General features: G+C 45.7%; 1 protein-coding gene across 2 annotated transcripts in view; it reads right to left on the bottom strand.

Moving 5' to 3' along the window:
* Positions 1-847: 847 nt before the first annotated feature.
* LOC146045182 (cadherin-1-like) overlaps positions 848-15,841 on the bottom strand; it is a 32,563-nt gene continuing 17,569 nt past the window's right edge. For both annotated transcript variants that reach the window (XM_083163890.1, XM_083163889.1), the window contains 2 exons: positions 12,105-12,310; positions 848-979 (listed from right to left, as the gene is read on the bottom strand). In XM_083163890.1, coding sequence (XP_083020016.1) covers positions 968-979; positions 12,105-12,310 — 218 coding nt within the window. In that variant the 3' untranslated portion in view covers positions 848-967. The remainder of the gene's footprint in view (positions 980-12,104; positions 12,311-15,841) is intronic.

Here is a 15,841-nt window from a genome sequence, read left to right on the forward strand (position 1 = left end):
TCAGTATTACCTTTGTGCCACAGTTCATCTTCTGTATCGCAGTATCTTTATCTTTATCTTTTATCCAATTGCATCCCTCCCTTCTGTCATCTATGCAAAAACCTTACATCAAGGCACCTAGCCTCCGTTACACTCCAGCTGGTGCTACTGCTAGCGTGACAGCAGGGTTACAGCAGAGGCAGGAGCCCTGCATGTGCCTGCCCACTGCCCTTCCACCCTGCTGTAGAGTCCACACCCAGCATACAGGGAAAAAACCTGTATCCGTAGTGTGATGCTTGCTGCTGATTTCTGTTGCCTGCTGTATTTCAGGGATGCACTCCTCCCAGGCCCCATTGACAGAATAAAGCAGGTTCTGTTTTTATTTTTACAAGTTTCATTGTGCTGCTTTACCAAAAACGGAGGGAATTGTTTTGGCAGGGGGGAGAAATATTTTTAGTTATGCCACTGCATACAGCCCTTTTTATTCCTCCTGAAGATGGGGCATGAAGCCCTGAAACGTAGAGGGCAATAAACATATTCAAAAGAACTGCAGTGCCGTGCTGGTTTCTGTGTTCCTGAGGGGATTGTGGTCACCATATACCTCTATTCATCATTTGCAGAGGCATGTAGCCAATTACCCTTGCTGTGGTGAGTGGCTGTCTGCACATCTATACATATATATATATATATATATATATATTTGGTAGATACCCATATCTGTGTTCTTAGTGCATATATATAATAATCCACCTCTTGTATACGATAAAGGGATTGTGTGGTATACAGAGGACTGCTGCCACCACTGCGTACGCTTATACCTCTGAATGGGATTTTTTTTTACAGTATATCATAACAGGGGATCTCTGCTGTAACAAACTGTTTATTCACACAGACAAATGACAGTACATATAGCGGGATATAAAAGTAAAAAAAAAGCCAGCTGGTCCGGTCCTGAGCAATTTATCACCATCACCTTCTCTCGGAACCTTCACACAATCGCCTGGTAAATCAGAGGAAAAACACATCAGGAATGATACAAGTGATGGCGATCACTATAGGAAGGTGTCTCCTATCTGCCATATCAGCAATCTCCTCCTCAGACCCCAGCGCCACATGTGCTAGACTAGTGGGCATCAGTACCATGCATATAGGAGAGGGCGAGTAAGAGAGGAAGGAGTGAGGGGGAGGGAGAAAGGATGGAAGGTGGGGGTAGGGAGAAAGGAAGGAGAGAGGGGGAGGGAAGAAGGAAGGTAGGGGGAGGAAGGAAGGAGAGAGGGGGAGGAAGGAAGGAGAGGGGGAGGAATGGAGAAAGGATGGAAGGTGGGAGGAGGAAGGAAGGAGAGAGGGGGAGGAAGGAGAGGGGGAGGGAGGAAGGAGAGAAGGGGAGTGAGAAATCGAGGAAGGAGAGAGGGAGGATGGACTAGGAGAGAGGGAGAAAGGACTAGGAGAGTGTGGGAAGAAGGAGAGAGGGGGTAGGGAGGAAGGAGAGAGGGTGAGGAAGGAAGGTGGGGGAGGGAGAAAAGAAGGAAGGAGAGAGGGGGAGGGAGGAAGGAAGTAAGGTGTGGGAAGGAGGAAGGAGAGAGGGGGTGGAGAAAGGAAGGAGAGAGGGGGGAGAAAGGAATGAAGGAGAGAGGGGGAGAGAGGGGGAGAAAGGAGAGAGGAGGGAGGGATGAAGGAGAGAGGGAGTGAGAAAGGGAGGACGGACTAGGAGAGAGGGAAGATGGAGATGGGGGATGAAGAACTAGGAGGTAGGAAGAAAGAAAAGCAGGGGGGAGGAAGGAAGTTGAGAGGAGGGAGAAAGGAAGGAAGGAAGGAAGGAGAGAGGGGGGAAGGAAGGAGAGAGGGGGGAGGAAGGAAGGAAGGAGGGAGGAAGGAGAGGGGGAGAAAGGAAGGAAGGTGGGGGAGGGATGTCCACTGGGATGGTAAAGTATGTCGGTATTTTGACCGTCGGTCAATGGTTGTCGGTATTTTGACCATCGGAATTTTGATTGTAGGTAAATTGACTGCATCCCCCTGGGAGAAAGGAAGGAGGGAGAGAAGGGGAGGGAGAATGAAAGACGGAAAGAAGGAGATAGAAGACGGGAGAGAGAGAAAGGAGAAAGTGTGGTAGACAGAGAAGTGAGAGGAAGGGTAGATAAAGGAGGGAGAAATGAGAGATAGAGGAGAAAGTGGGAGAGAGAATAGAAGAGGAGGAGAGATTTGTGTGCATGGCCTAATGACAAGGGGGCGTGTACAATAGTGAAACAGATGGATACTCCTGCGCACACCTTCACCACACAATAATACAATGAAATATGCTAGACTTTTTAGATATATAATAAAGATAATTCTTTTATTGTGAATAAAAAAGACAAATAGTAGTCAAGTATATTTTAACAGATCAATAAATTTAAGTTTAAAATTTAATTAAATTTTAATTAATTAAGAAGAAAAAAGGGGAGTGCAGCCTAATACAATACAGACTCTGCACATCCTGATGAAGCCCGCGTGGCGGGTGAAACGCGTGGTGTTCCAGAGACCTCCTTGACCGCTGCCTTATTCTACTGCAGCCTTGTGAGGAAGACAAGTCTTCTGGCAGACACCACGCCATCTCTTAAAGAGACATACACGGTACCCTATTTTTTCCTCAATTCTATAAGGATAACAGATTGTCGGCAATAGTGTGGTATACATCCACCTCCCCCATCCACTCTCTTTTGCTTATTGAGGCTTCAATACCTACAGAATAAGACTTTACCATCCATACCCAATCAAGGGTTTCCCATAAATGTTTTATGTTTGTTTGTAATTGTATTGTATAACGTATACCGGTATTAGGCTGCACTCCCCTTTTTTCTGCTTAAATTTATTAACTTAAATTTATTGATCTATTAAATATACTTGACTACTATTTGTCTTTTTTATTCACAATAAAATAATTATCTTTATTATATACCTAGAAAGTCTATTTCATTGTATTATTGTGTGGTGAAGGTGTGCGCAGGAGTGTCCATCTGTTTCACTATTGTATACTCTATCGGATAATTGTGTAGTTTACCCTAGACATCCAGCAGCAACCTACCTCAAAACCACCTACTCAAAGCGCATCCCCCTTTTGTTCCAGACAAGGGGGCGTGGCATACAAATTGCATCACTCCCGTGAGGCCATGCCCCATTTTTCCTCTGTGGAGGCATGGCCAGTGGCTCTGTGAGCTGCTGGCCATGCCCTCAGTCCCAGTTTGCGGGAATAGATACTGTGCACATGTGCACAGCATCTATTCAATGCTGTTCTGCTAAGCAGAGCAGTGGGTGACATGGACGGACTACCAACTGCTTCCCCCGCCACTGCAGGACACTGCCAGCCCCGGGCGGGACAGGCGCTATGGGGCCCGGACTGTTCCACGGGCCCGCTGCATCACCTGCACCCTGTCACACCAGAACAGAGGCCTGCAGACCAGAGCTCAGGAGTGTGCCGTCGAGGGGTCCATCTAGGACATGGAGGGACAAGTTCGCTTTTCTGGTGCAGCGCACAGAATGCCCTCGATGGCAAAGAGAGCACTGGAGGAGGAAGAGGGTGGGGCATTGGAGGAGGATGATTCGGTTGCAAAGCAGCAGTGGGGCCGCCAAGAGGAGCCAGCTCTTAAGGTGCCCATATACAGTACAATTATTGTATACAATTTGGACTAGATTATACAATTTGGACTAGATTGCATCGCATTGCATAGGTTTTGAAATGCAATGAGATGAGATGAGATCCAGTATAAAAAGTAAGTGCAGCACATACTTTTTGAGCTGTGCGATGAGATGTGTGACGGGAGCGCGCATCTCATCACACCCAGCAATTGCACTGTGTATGGGCACCTTTAATAGATGGATGACTGAGAGGAGTGGGGCGTGAGGACAGGAAGCCTGGAGCGGGTGAGCAGTAGGTGAAAGTGCTGGTAATTTGAATTGTTAGTGCAGCAGCGCAGGCGGGACTCCAGGACTCAGCATTAGAGGCCGCACTGACCGCAAAACCTGAGCGATGTAGTCCCATCCATGCTGCTGCTGCATTGCTATTGTGGCAAACCCTTTTTTATACTCCAGTCCGTTTTCATCCACTTTATATTCATACACAATTTTTCCCCGCAGTTTCAGCCCAGGCAGGGGGCACAGAGGTTAGAGACTTGCAGGATATCTTATTTATTTTAGTAATTATTGCAGTATTGCAGTTATGTATTTTAAGTTTATCTGTCTTTATCCCTTGCGGTCTGTTTCTCTCCCCATCTCTTTCCATCCTTCTGTCTCTCTCCCCTGTCGCTGTCTCTCTCTCCCCTGTCGCTGTCCCTCCTCTCTCTCCCCCTCTCTCCTCATCACTGTCTGTCTCTCTCCCCATCACTGTCACCTTCTCTCCCTCTCATTGTCCCCCTATCACTGTCACCTTCTCTCCCCATTGCTGGCCCTCCTCTCTCTCCTCATCACTGTCACCTTCTCTCCCCATCACTGTCTCTCTCTCTATCACTGTCTCTTCTGTGTCTCTATCTCTCTCCCCCCCATCGCTGTCCCCTTCTCTCCCTGTTGCTGGTCCTCCCTCTATCTTTCTCTCTATCACGGTCTCTCTCTCTCCCCACATTGCTGTCAACTTCGATCCCTATTGCTGGCCCTCCTCTCTCTCTCTCCCCATCACTGTCTCTCTCTATCACTGTCTCTCTGTGTCTCTATCTCTCTCTCTCCCATTGCTGTCCCCTTCTCTCCCTGTTGCTGGTCCTCCCTCTGTCTTTCTCTCTATCACGGTCTCTCTCTCTCTCCCCACATCGCTGTCAACTTCGATCCCTGTTGCTGGCCCTCCTCTCTCTCTCTCTCTCTCTCTCTCCCCCCATCACTGTCACATTCTCTCCCCATCACTGTCTCTCTCTCTCTGTCTCTCTCTCTCTCCCCCATCGCTGTCAACTTCTCTCCCTGTTGCTGGCCCTCCTCTCTCTCTCCCCATCACTGTCACCTTCTCTCCCCATCACTGTCTCTCTCTCTGTCTCTTTCTCTCTCCCCCATCGCTGTCAAATTCTCTCCCTGTTGCTGCCCCCCTCCTTATCACTGTCACCTTAAGTAAGGCTCAGCATGGGCTCAAAAATAGATCATGTCAGACTAATTTAATTAACTTCTATGAGGAAGTCAGTAGGGGGCTGGGCTTAGCGAAAAATGTTGATGTAATACTGCTTAATTTCACTAAAGCGTTTGACACAGTGCCTCATAAAAGGTTATTAATGAAACTGGGTAATATTTGGTTAGGGGATACAATTTGCAATTAGATTAAAAACTGGTTGCACAATCGGGGACAGAAGTCCTTATTCTGGTTCACTCCTTCTGGCAAATTCCTTCTTAGATGAACAAAACCATGTGCACTGCAGGGGGCAGATGTAAATGTGCAGAGAGAATTAGATTTGGGTGAGTTATTTTGTTTCTGTGCAGGGAAAATACTGACTGCTTTATTTCTACACTGCAATATAGATCTCACTTTGAAGTAAAACCACAACCAAATCTAACTTTCTCTGCACAAGTAACATCTACCCCACCTGCAGTGCACATGGTTATGTCCATCTAAGAAGGAATTTGCCAGAAGGAGTGAACCAAAATAACCCCCAGAGAGTGGTGGTAAATGGCATACATTCCAGCTGGGAGAAGGTCCAAAGTGGAGTCCCGTAGTTCAATATTGGGACCCACCTTGTTTAATATATTCATTAATGATATTGGAAGTGACATGGGGCAGATTTATTAAGCTCGGTGAAGTGATAAAGTGTCTGTTTTTTATCACCAGTCAATCAGCTCCTACCTGTCATTTTTCAAACCAAGCCTGTAACTTCACAGTTAGGTGCTGATTGGCCGGTGATAAAAAATAAAAACCGACACTTTATGACTTCACAGAGCTTAATCAATCTGCCCTAGAGTGAGTAAAATTGCAATATTTGCAGACAACACGAAATTGAGTAAGGAAATTAATTCAGGAGAGCATGTGGAAACACTACAAAGTGACCTAAATAAACTGGAAAGGTGGGCGGAAAGGTGGAAAATGCTGTTTAACATTGAAAAATGGAAAGTCATTGCCTGGGCAGTTCTTGAACTGAGAAATCTACTAAGTGGGAAATATACAAAGTGGATTTACTTATAAAGAACAGTTATCCTGCATGAATTTCCCTGAATATGGACTGATCTTCTGTTTATTTCTCTTCTCACAGGTATGTGATTTAAACTGGTCCGTTTCACTACAAGTCCCAGCATTCTGCTCTGCATGAATCCCTATGAGCCCATTGCAGCAGTATTACATGTATGTGATTTAAACTGGTCCGTTTCACTACAAGTCCCAGCATTCTGCTCTGCATGAATCCCTATGAGCCCATTGCAGCAGTATTACATGTATGTGATTTAAACTGGTCCGTTTCACTACAAGTCCCAGCATTCTGCTCTGCATGAATCCCTATGAGCCCATTGCAGCAGTATTACATGTATGTGATTTAAACTGGTATATAAAACACTATAACTGATAATCTGTATTGTTGCCCTTTGCATAACAAATGCTGTATTATTAATGTGTTTCTAGTCTTTATTGTACCTGTTTGAAGCTGTGTTCAGTGAGGCATACTTTATTGTAGTATATGTCTTGGCTAGTGTTTATGTTACACAGGCCTTGATTAGCTGGTCATGTGACCTCAGCTGTAGTCTCTCTTAATTAGTCCTGCTATATCTGGTCATATAGAAGGCAGTCCTCTGCCTGGGCAGTTCTTGAACTTAGTTCTTGAACTGAGAAATCTACTAAGTGGGAAATATACAAAGTGGATTTACTTATAAAGAACAGTTATAAAACATTGAACAACATCAACCAAGGTAAATACAATACTTAATCCACACTTTCTCAAACAATCTCCCCTTTTCCTGGTCACCAACAGACAAACTATCACATCATGCTCACCACAATGCTACTTCTCATTTCATTACATGGCATACTTACCAAACTTCAACCATCCTTTAATCTCCCTGACACTCACCACTCTGTGCACATTGCCTCTTCCATTATTCACTCCCCTCTTCTAAACACTCATGAGCTCTTTAATTACTTCTCTACTTGTACTTTCACATCCACTTCCCATCACCAATACAAAAAACTGCAAACATCCACCTATCTCTATCTCTCCTTTCTAATCTTATTAGCTGGTGACATATCACCAAACCCAGGCCCCAACCACCTGACCCACCCAGATTTAATGGCTTCTAAGCCTAGAAATTCAGCTAACCTCATAAATATCACATGCCTCCCACCACACACCAAACAACTTACATGTGCCCTATTGAATGCACGCTCTGTTTGCAATAAATTAACATCCATCCATGACCTCTTCATCTCCCACAACTTCAATCTGATGGCAATTACAGAAACCTGGCTCACACAATCAGACACGGTCTCGCCTGCAGCACTGTCACATGGTGGTTTCCACTTCACTCACACCTCTAGGCCTGGTAACTGTAAAGGAGGTGGAGTTGGTATATTACTGTCACAAGACTTCACATACTCAGTTCTCCCACCAGTTCCTTCACTCACATTTACATCATTTGAAGTACACTCCATAAGGGTTTTTTCCCCTTTCTCTCTGCGTGTTGCTGCTATCTATCGCCCACCTGGGCTTCCCAAATCTAAATTTCTGGAAGATTTCTCTGCCTGGCTCCCCCATTTCTTATCCTCTGACATCTCCACTATCATCCTGGGTGACTTCAACATTGCTATTGACAGTCCACCATCTCTGCATGCCTCCAAACTCCTCTCTCTAACCTCCTCTCTTGGCCTCTCCCAGTGGTCCGACGCCGCTACTCATGAGGAAGGCCACTGCCTTGACCTCGTTTTCACCAGGCTGTGCTCAGTCTCTGATTTTACTAACACTCCCTTCCCTCTCTCTGATCACAATCTCATTACTCTCTCACTCTCCTCCATTACCTCAAGCTCACTGACACAGAAATCATGCAAGCCTACTCTAACCCGCAGAAATACTAATGCTATTAATTTTCCACAACTTTCCACCTCCCTGCAACAACAGCTTTCACTAATTTCTACATTTACCTCTCCTGACTCTGCTGTTTCCCACCTCTACCAGACTCTTGAAACAGCCCTTGATGGAGTGGCTCCAGCTACCCATTATACCCCACGTAGGCTTAGATGCCAACCGTGGCACTCCAACACAACAAGACAACTACGAAATCAGTCACGTAAAGTTGAACGCCAATGGCGTAAATCTCGTAATATTACTGATTTCCTCACATATAAGACTAGCTACCACTCCTACTGCAATGCTTTGGACACGGCCAAACAAACATACTACCAATCTCTCATCTCTTCTCATGCCACCAACCCTAGGCGACTTTTTAACACATTTAAGTCTCTTCTGTACCCTCCCCCTCCTCCCCCACCGGCTACCATCAGTGCACAAGAACTTGCCTCCTACTTTAAGGACAAGATTGATAACATCCGAGATGAAATGGTATGCTCCACAATCTCTAACCCTCTTTCTGCCACACCTGAACCCTCTGGCACTTTCTCTTCAATTGAGCCCACAAATGAAAAGGAAGTATCCGCACTCTTCTTATCCTCCTACTCTACTACCTCTCCTCTTGATCCTTTACCTGCACAAGTCACTAAAAATCTATCTCCTGTGCTTATTCCAACCTTAACTAAAATCTGCAATCTCTCTCTTGCTACTGGTACTTTTCCGTCTCTGCTCAAACATGCAGCGATTACTCCCATTCTGAAAAAACACAATTCTGACCCTAACTCTCTCTCTAACTATCGTCCTATCTCTCAGCTCCCATGCCTCTCCAAGCTACTTGAGAGACTTGTCTACTCTCGCCTAACAAACTTTCTTAACTCCAACACCCTTTTAGACCCGCTTCAGTCAGGCTTTCGTTCTCAACACTCCACTGAGACAGCACTGACTAAAGTGGTTAATGATCTGGTAACAGCTAAGTCTAAAGGCCATTACTCACTGCTTATTCTTCTAGATCTTTCTGCTGCGTTTGACACTGTGGATCACACTCTCCTTTTACAAACACTACACTCCCTAGGTCTTAATGATACAGCCCTTTCCTGGTTCACATCTTACCTATCTGATCGCTCTTTCACTGTTCGCTTCTCTGACTCTACTTCCTCTTCACTACCTCTGTCAGTCGGAGTTCCGCAAGGCTCAGTCTTAGGTCCTCTGCTTTTCTCAATCTATACCTCCTCGCTTGGCAAACTAATCAGCTCCTTCGGATTTCAGTATCACTTATATGCGGATGATACTCAAATCTATCTATCAACCCCAGAGTTGTCACCAGTGGTTTTGGGCCGAGTCTCTGAATGTCTCTCTGCCATCTCACTTTGGATGTCTTCTCGCCAACTCAAACTCAATATTTCCAAAACTGAATTACTTATATTCCCGCCAACTAAGAACAGTTACCATCCTGATATCTCCATCACTGTTGACAACTCGACAATCTACCCTACCCAACAAGCTCGTTGCTTAGGGGTCACCCTCGACTCTGACCTGTCCTTTGTTCCCCACATTCAATCTGTCTCCAAATCATGTTACATGCATCTAAAAAACATATCCAAAATACGACCGTATCTCACACAAGACACTACTAAATCTCTTATCCATGCACTCATTATATCCCGCATTGATTATTGCAATAGTCTCCTAACTGGACTTCCCAAGAACAGACTCTCACCACTGCAATCCATTTTAAATGCTGCTGCTAGGCTGATCTTCCTTGCAAGATGCTCATCGTCTGCTGATCCGCTCTGCCAGTCCCTCCATTGGTTGCCTGTATATTACCGTATTCAATATAAAACACTTCTACTTGCATATAAAGCTATTAACCATACTGCACCAGCATATATCTCTGCACTTGTCACACAATATCTCCCATCTCGACCACTCCGCTCTGCACAAGATTTGCGTCTCTCATCTGAGCGGATCACTAGCTCCCATTCACTATTACAGGACTTTCATCGGGCTGCTCCCATCCTATGGAATGCCCTTCCATGCACAATTAGACTCTCCGCTAGCCTCCAAACTTTCAAGCGTTCCCTGAAAACTCACCTCTTCAGGCAAGCCTATCATATTTAAGTTCTACATGCATAACCCTCCGAGGCACTTATGTATTATATAGCTTCCCTTCTGGACTTGTAACTTGTTGGGACTGCTATGCTATTACTGATGCCTGTCCTTGTGTTTCCCTCCTATATCCCTATAGATTGTAAGCTTGCAGCAGGGCCCTCCTACCTCCATGTCTGTCTGTTGTTACCCAGTTTGTTTTATCACTGTTTACTATTGTAAAGCGCAACGGAATCTGTTGCGCTATATAAGAAACTGCAAATAAATAAATAATAAATAAATATGGGAACAAAAATTAACAAGCTACTTATAGGCTAAATGGCGTTATTATAGGGAATTCTGCTGTAGAGAAGGACTGGGGGTCATCATAGATGAAAATTGGGTTATAGTGCACACTGCTCAAGTGTAGCAGTAAAAACAAACAGGACACTGGCATGCATTAAAAGGGTAAAGGATTCAAGGGATGCCAATGTGATAGTGCCTATTCACAAGGCATTGGTGAGAACACACTTGGAATACTGTGTTCAGTTCTGGGGACCGCACCTTAAAAAGGACATAAATGAATTGGACAGGTACAGAGAAGGGTGACTAAGCTAGTAAAAGGTCTCAAATCACTAGAATACAAATATAGGTTAACCAGGCTGAATATGTTTTCACTGGAGAAACGGAGATTGAGAGGTGATATGATTAGTATGTTCAAATACAGTATTGGGAATCATATGGAACTGGGAGATGATTTGTTCACTAACAGGCCTATACTTAGGACACGCGGGCATGTACTGAGGCTTGAGGAAAATAAATTCCGTACTGAATTAAGAAGAGGATTCTTCACCATTAAAGCAGTAACATTCTGGAACTCATTGCAGAATGATTACTGGATGCATTTTTGGCCACTAAGGAAATCCTATAGATATGACTTACTCAAGTCAGTAGTTAAAAGTTAGCTAGGTTGAACGCGATGGACTAACGTATTTTTTCACCCTTAATTACTATGTTACTATGTTAATTTTCTCCCCATCAATATCTGTCTCTATCACTGTCTCTCTCTCCCATCACTGTCACCTTCTCTCCTCATCACTGTGTGTCTCTCTCTCTCTCTCTCTGTCACTGTCTCTCTCTCTCTCCCCATCACTGTCACCTTCTTTTTTTGTTACTGGCCCTCCTCTTTCTCCCCATCGCTGTCACCTTCTCTCCCCATCACTGTCTCTCTCTATCACTCTCGCTCTCTCCCCATCGCTGTCACCTTCTCTCCCTGTTGCTGGCCCTCCTTTCTCTCCCCATCACTGTCACCTTCTCTCCCCATCACTGTCTCTCTTCCCCATCGCTGTCACCTTCTTTCCCCATCACTGTCTCTCTCTCTCTTCCCCATCGCTGTCACCTTCTCTCCCCATCACTGTCTCTTTCTCTCTCTATCACTCTCTACCTCTCCCCATCGCTGTCACTTTCTCTCCCTGTTGCTGGCCCTCCTCTCTCACCATCACTGTCACCTTCTCTCCATCACAGTCTCTCTCTCTCCCCCCCCCCCCCCCATCGCTGTCACCTTCTCTCCCTATCACTGTCTTTCTCTCCCCATCACTCTCTCACTCCCCCCCCCCCCCCCATTGCTGTCACCTTCTTTCCCTATTGCTGGCCCTCCCTCTCTTTCTCCCAATCACTATCCCTCCTTCTTTCTAACCCCGACCGTGTCCCTGGGGAGGGGGGAGGGCTTTCCGTATTTGCTATGGGGCCCATGAAGTTCTAGTTACGCCCCTGGTTGGGAGGTATGCCTTAAGTTTCTGCTCTGGGGAGAGGGACTGGGAACATGGCCAGTAACTCCTGGAGTGCAGGGCATTCCCCCACAGTGACATTAATGGGGTGTGTGTCACTCCAGCTGCTGGATAACTACATGTCCCAGTATGCCCTGCCACAGGTCTGGCCTGACAGCAGCTGGAAAGCCGGACATGACCACCCCCTGCAGTAGAGCATCCTGGGAGTTTCGCTCTCTTGTATAATGTAACTTTGGAACGGCTTCCTGTAGCCTGCAGATCTCAGTACCTGCTGTTCTCTCTCATTCCACACAAGAATGGGGACAGAGTATCTCGTTGCGGAGGCGTCCCACGCATTCAACATGAAGTTGACGGATCCATCATGGAGGGTGAGCTGTCTCTTCACCGTCACTTTCCCATCAGGTAACACCCGGAAGCGGGTGTCATCCGGCGAGTAGAGGACCCGGCTCTTACTGAAGCAGGTGTTAAAGCTCACTAAGGCAGATGAGGGAGATAATACAGAGTTAGTGTTATATCATCTTCTCTTCTTTTTTAACTCTTTTTTTTATTGAAGCATATGCCTCATATTAAGTTATACAATTGGCAAATGCATTACAGAGTCAATATATCTAGGCAGAGTTGATAGCTTTCATAATGCAGATGAGCTGTAAGCAATAACATTGTAGCAATAAAATTGTAGCTTTGACAAGTAAAAGCAATATAGAGCAGGCTATATTGAATGACAATTTGTTTAATTAAAAATAAAAAAATACAAATTGGAACAAATAATTGGAACAAAATGGAACAAATAACAATTAAATTTACAGCACAAATAGATGCTACGCTTCTAATTTGTCTTATTTTCTAATTTTCCAAGCCAGGGGAAAGGGACTTGAACTGCGGTTGCAGTCCATGTCCAAGGAATAAACTATTTGAACTACTTAAACATAAGTAATATGAAGCATTGTGTGATATATACAATATATGTCATACATATGAGATCATTTAATAAACTAACAATATCCAGAGGGAATCCAAACCAGAACAACATGTACATGTGGTGCCCGGGTATCCCCAGCCAGCACCACAGGGGTTAATGGCTGTATAGAGCTGCAGCAGCCTGAATGACAGGCAAGAGAGGACAGTCGGATTGGCTGGAAGAAGCAGAAAGAGGCAGGGGGATAAGGGAACAGGAGGAGAGGAGAGAAGTGTGTGGTAGTCATGGGCAAGACGATTCATTGCAGTGGCGTAAGTTCATTCCAGATGCCCGGAGGCAAGATATATATTGGTGCCCCCCCCCCCCCCCCACACACACACACACACACACATACATATACACAACAGAACCCAATAAAACCTTATATAAAATATATATTTCTGTTAAGAAATATAGATAGATAACACATATATTACCCAGAACTCAGTCACAGAAGCAATTTGTTGACCTTTAAATAACTGATTTATACTTGCACGTACCGGCTCCCCTCCTGGCTTCAATTAATAATTCTATGCAGACGGACCACGATAAAATGGCCGCCCCCATACCGCAGACAGTTTCAGAGAACAGTCTGCTTTATGGGGCGCCCATTTTATCGTGGTCCGTCTCCATAGAATTGATTGAAGCCAAGAGGGACCCAGGACGCGCAGACAGGTAAGCCTGCGGGGGATGGGGGGCGGTGGCATTACTATAGCACCGCAGCCCCCCGGCGCCCCCACATGCACAGCGCCCCCCCCGCGACCGCAGTGCTATAGTTACACCCCTGCACAGGAAGACAGTGCAGGGCTTACAGCAAAGTTTTATTGTTCCTCAGTGAGAAAAACAAAATAGCAATCTAGCAAATATGATACCTTTTAATGGCTAACAAAAATAAATGTTGTTAAAATGCAAGCTTTCGAGACTACTTAGGTCTCTTCCTCAGGCATGGTATAACAAGGTGTGTGAAGAAACACATATATATACACAGCAGAGTAGGAACAAGATGTGATAGATGGACATTCTTAAGATCAAAACAAAACAAAATAACAGAATGAGCTTGTAAATTGAGTCCTTAATTAGTTTGTACACTCAGGGAGTTGCAGAGTCTCCGTCCCTCAGTGTGTGCTGTGTGCCAGCAGACAGGAAGTAAGACAGTGCCTGGGCTCATGACTGTGGTGTGGAATTGCAGGCAGAGAGACAGTGCACAGCTCCCAGCATAGACTTAACTTGGACTCAGCTGTTACTGCACTCTCCTTTCTCCTGCTGAGCCTGACGATTCAGAGAGGAGGGGCTGAGCTTACTATGCTATAATGCTGCTGCTGTCTCGGCTCTTGCCACAGTGACTGACTCGAATCATGTATTCAGCTTAATGATTCGAGTCACTGAGTGGAGGCAGCGATTCACTAGCCATCTCTAGTGTGTGGTGTGCTGCATGTGAGGAGAAGAGGGATGCCGTGCAGCCGAGCCTGGAAGTGGAAGCAGCCCTGGCAGTGAGTGACAGCAGCAGGGAGCAGTAGCACCAGTTACAACCTAAGTACACGTGGGGTCCAGCAGCCACAGCAAGCAGGGGCAGTAGGGTTACCACCTAGTCCCTTTAATTCCGGACACATATTAATTACACAGGTTCTGTGGCTGGCTGACTTCAAGACTCCACTTCACCTGATTTTAAACTGACACAGAACCTGTGTAATTAACATGTGTCCGGAATTAAAGGGACTAGGTGGTAACCCTAAGGGGCAGGACCTCCCCACAGGTAAAGCCAGATGCTGCCCTACAGGCCACATAGGTGCCCCAGGGACATCTCTTATATACTTGCCCGGGTCATGTTTAGCCCAGGTGTTGGGAAGCTTCAGTATCTGCCCTCCGAGTAGCTGATTCCCCTGCTTGAGAGACATTACAGACTTCACCCTTACAGTCAGAGTGATGCACCCTGGCAATTACCTTGCTGGGATTGGGACATGTGCTCATTAAGAGACTTCCATTATTGTGCAACAGAGAGGAGTGGGAACTCAGCGGGACCTCTGGATGCTTGTTGTAGATTTGCACCAATACCATATCCCCTGCCTTGGAATGGGATGCGGTCATCTATTAGAATTAACTTAGGTCTACAGTCATTAGGTCGACCCCACTAGGTCGACTGGCAGGAAGGTCGATTTGACTTAAGGTCGACATGGGCCAAGGTCGACATGACTTAAGGTCGAATTTGCATAAAGGTCGACATGAGGAAGGTCGACTGGTCATAAGGTCGACATGGGGTTTTTCACTGTTTTTTGAGCCGACATGTGCCGACAGGCGGTATTTCATGCCCTACCATCCACTAGGGCGTGGAGGAGGTTATTAAAGCTGTGGCGAGCGAAGCGAGCCACCGTGCCCAGAGCATTGCGAGCGAAGCGAGCGATGCGAGGGTCCGATTCTCATTGCCAACTGTGTCTATGTCGACTGTGTCGACATTCGGATAAAAAAACAGTGAAAAAAAACCATGTCGACCTTATGACCAGTCGACCTTCCTCATGTCAACCTTTATGCAAATTCGACCTTAAGTCATGTCGACTTTGGCACATGTCGACCTTAAGTCAGGTCGACCTTCCTGCCAGTCGACCTAGTGGGGTCTACCTAATGACTGTAGACCTAAGTTCATTCTGACAGATGTACCGATTCCCTCCTGCCCTTTTGCCAGAATAAATATCCTCCTTGCACCATTCTTGCTGACCAATTACATTATTCATGTCAACAGTGTCCCTCTTTAAAGGAGCTACAAATACTTAATCGGGACTCTTAACCCTACTGGAGAATCTTAAAGACAGACAAAGGATAGATACCCCTGTGCACAGGTTATTTCAGAACTGAGTATATATGTGGTAACGTTACCAGAGGTTTAGGCTGACATCTAATATTGTCGGAGTTTAATGATATGTGAATTATTTAAAAGTTGATTTATTCATGTTTATGTGTGACCTTCAGTGTTAGTGGTACCGTTGCTACTCAAGTGAATCCAGTAGTAAAAGTAAAAGCGGGGGTGTTTGACCCAGAGTGGGCCGCGCTAGAAGCGA

Source organism: Crinia signifera, chromosome 11 (genome assembly GCF_055691185.1).
Source record: "Crinia signifera chromosome 11, ASM5569118v1, whole genome shotgun sequence".
NCBI lineage: Eukaryota > Metazoa > Chordata > Amphibia > Anura > Myobatrachidae > Crinia > Crinia signifera.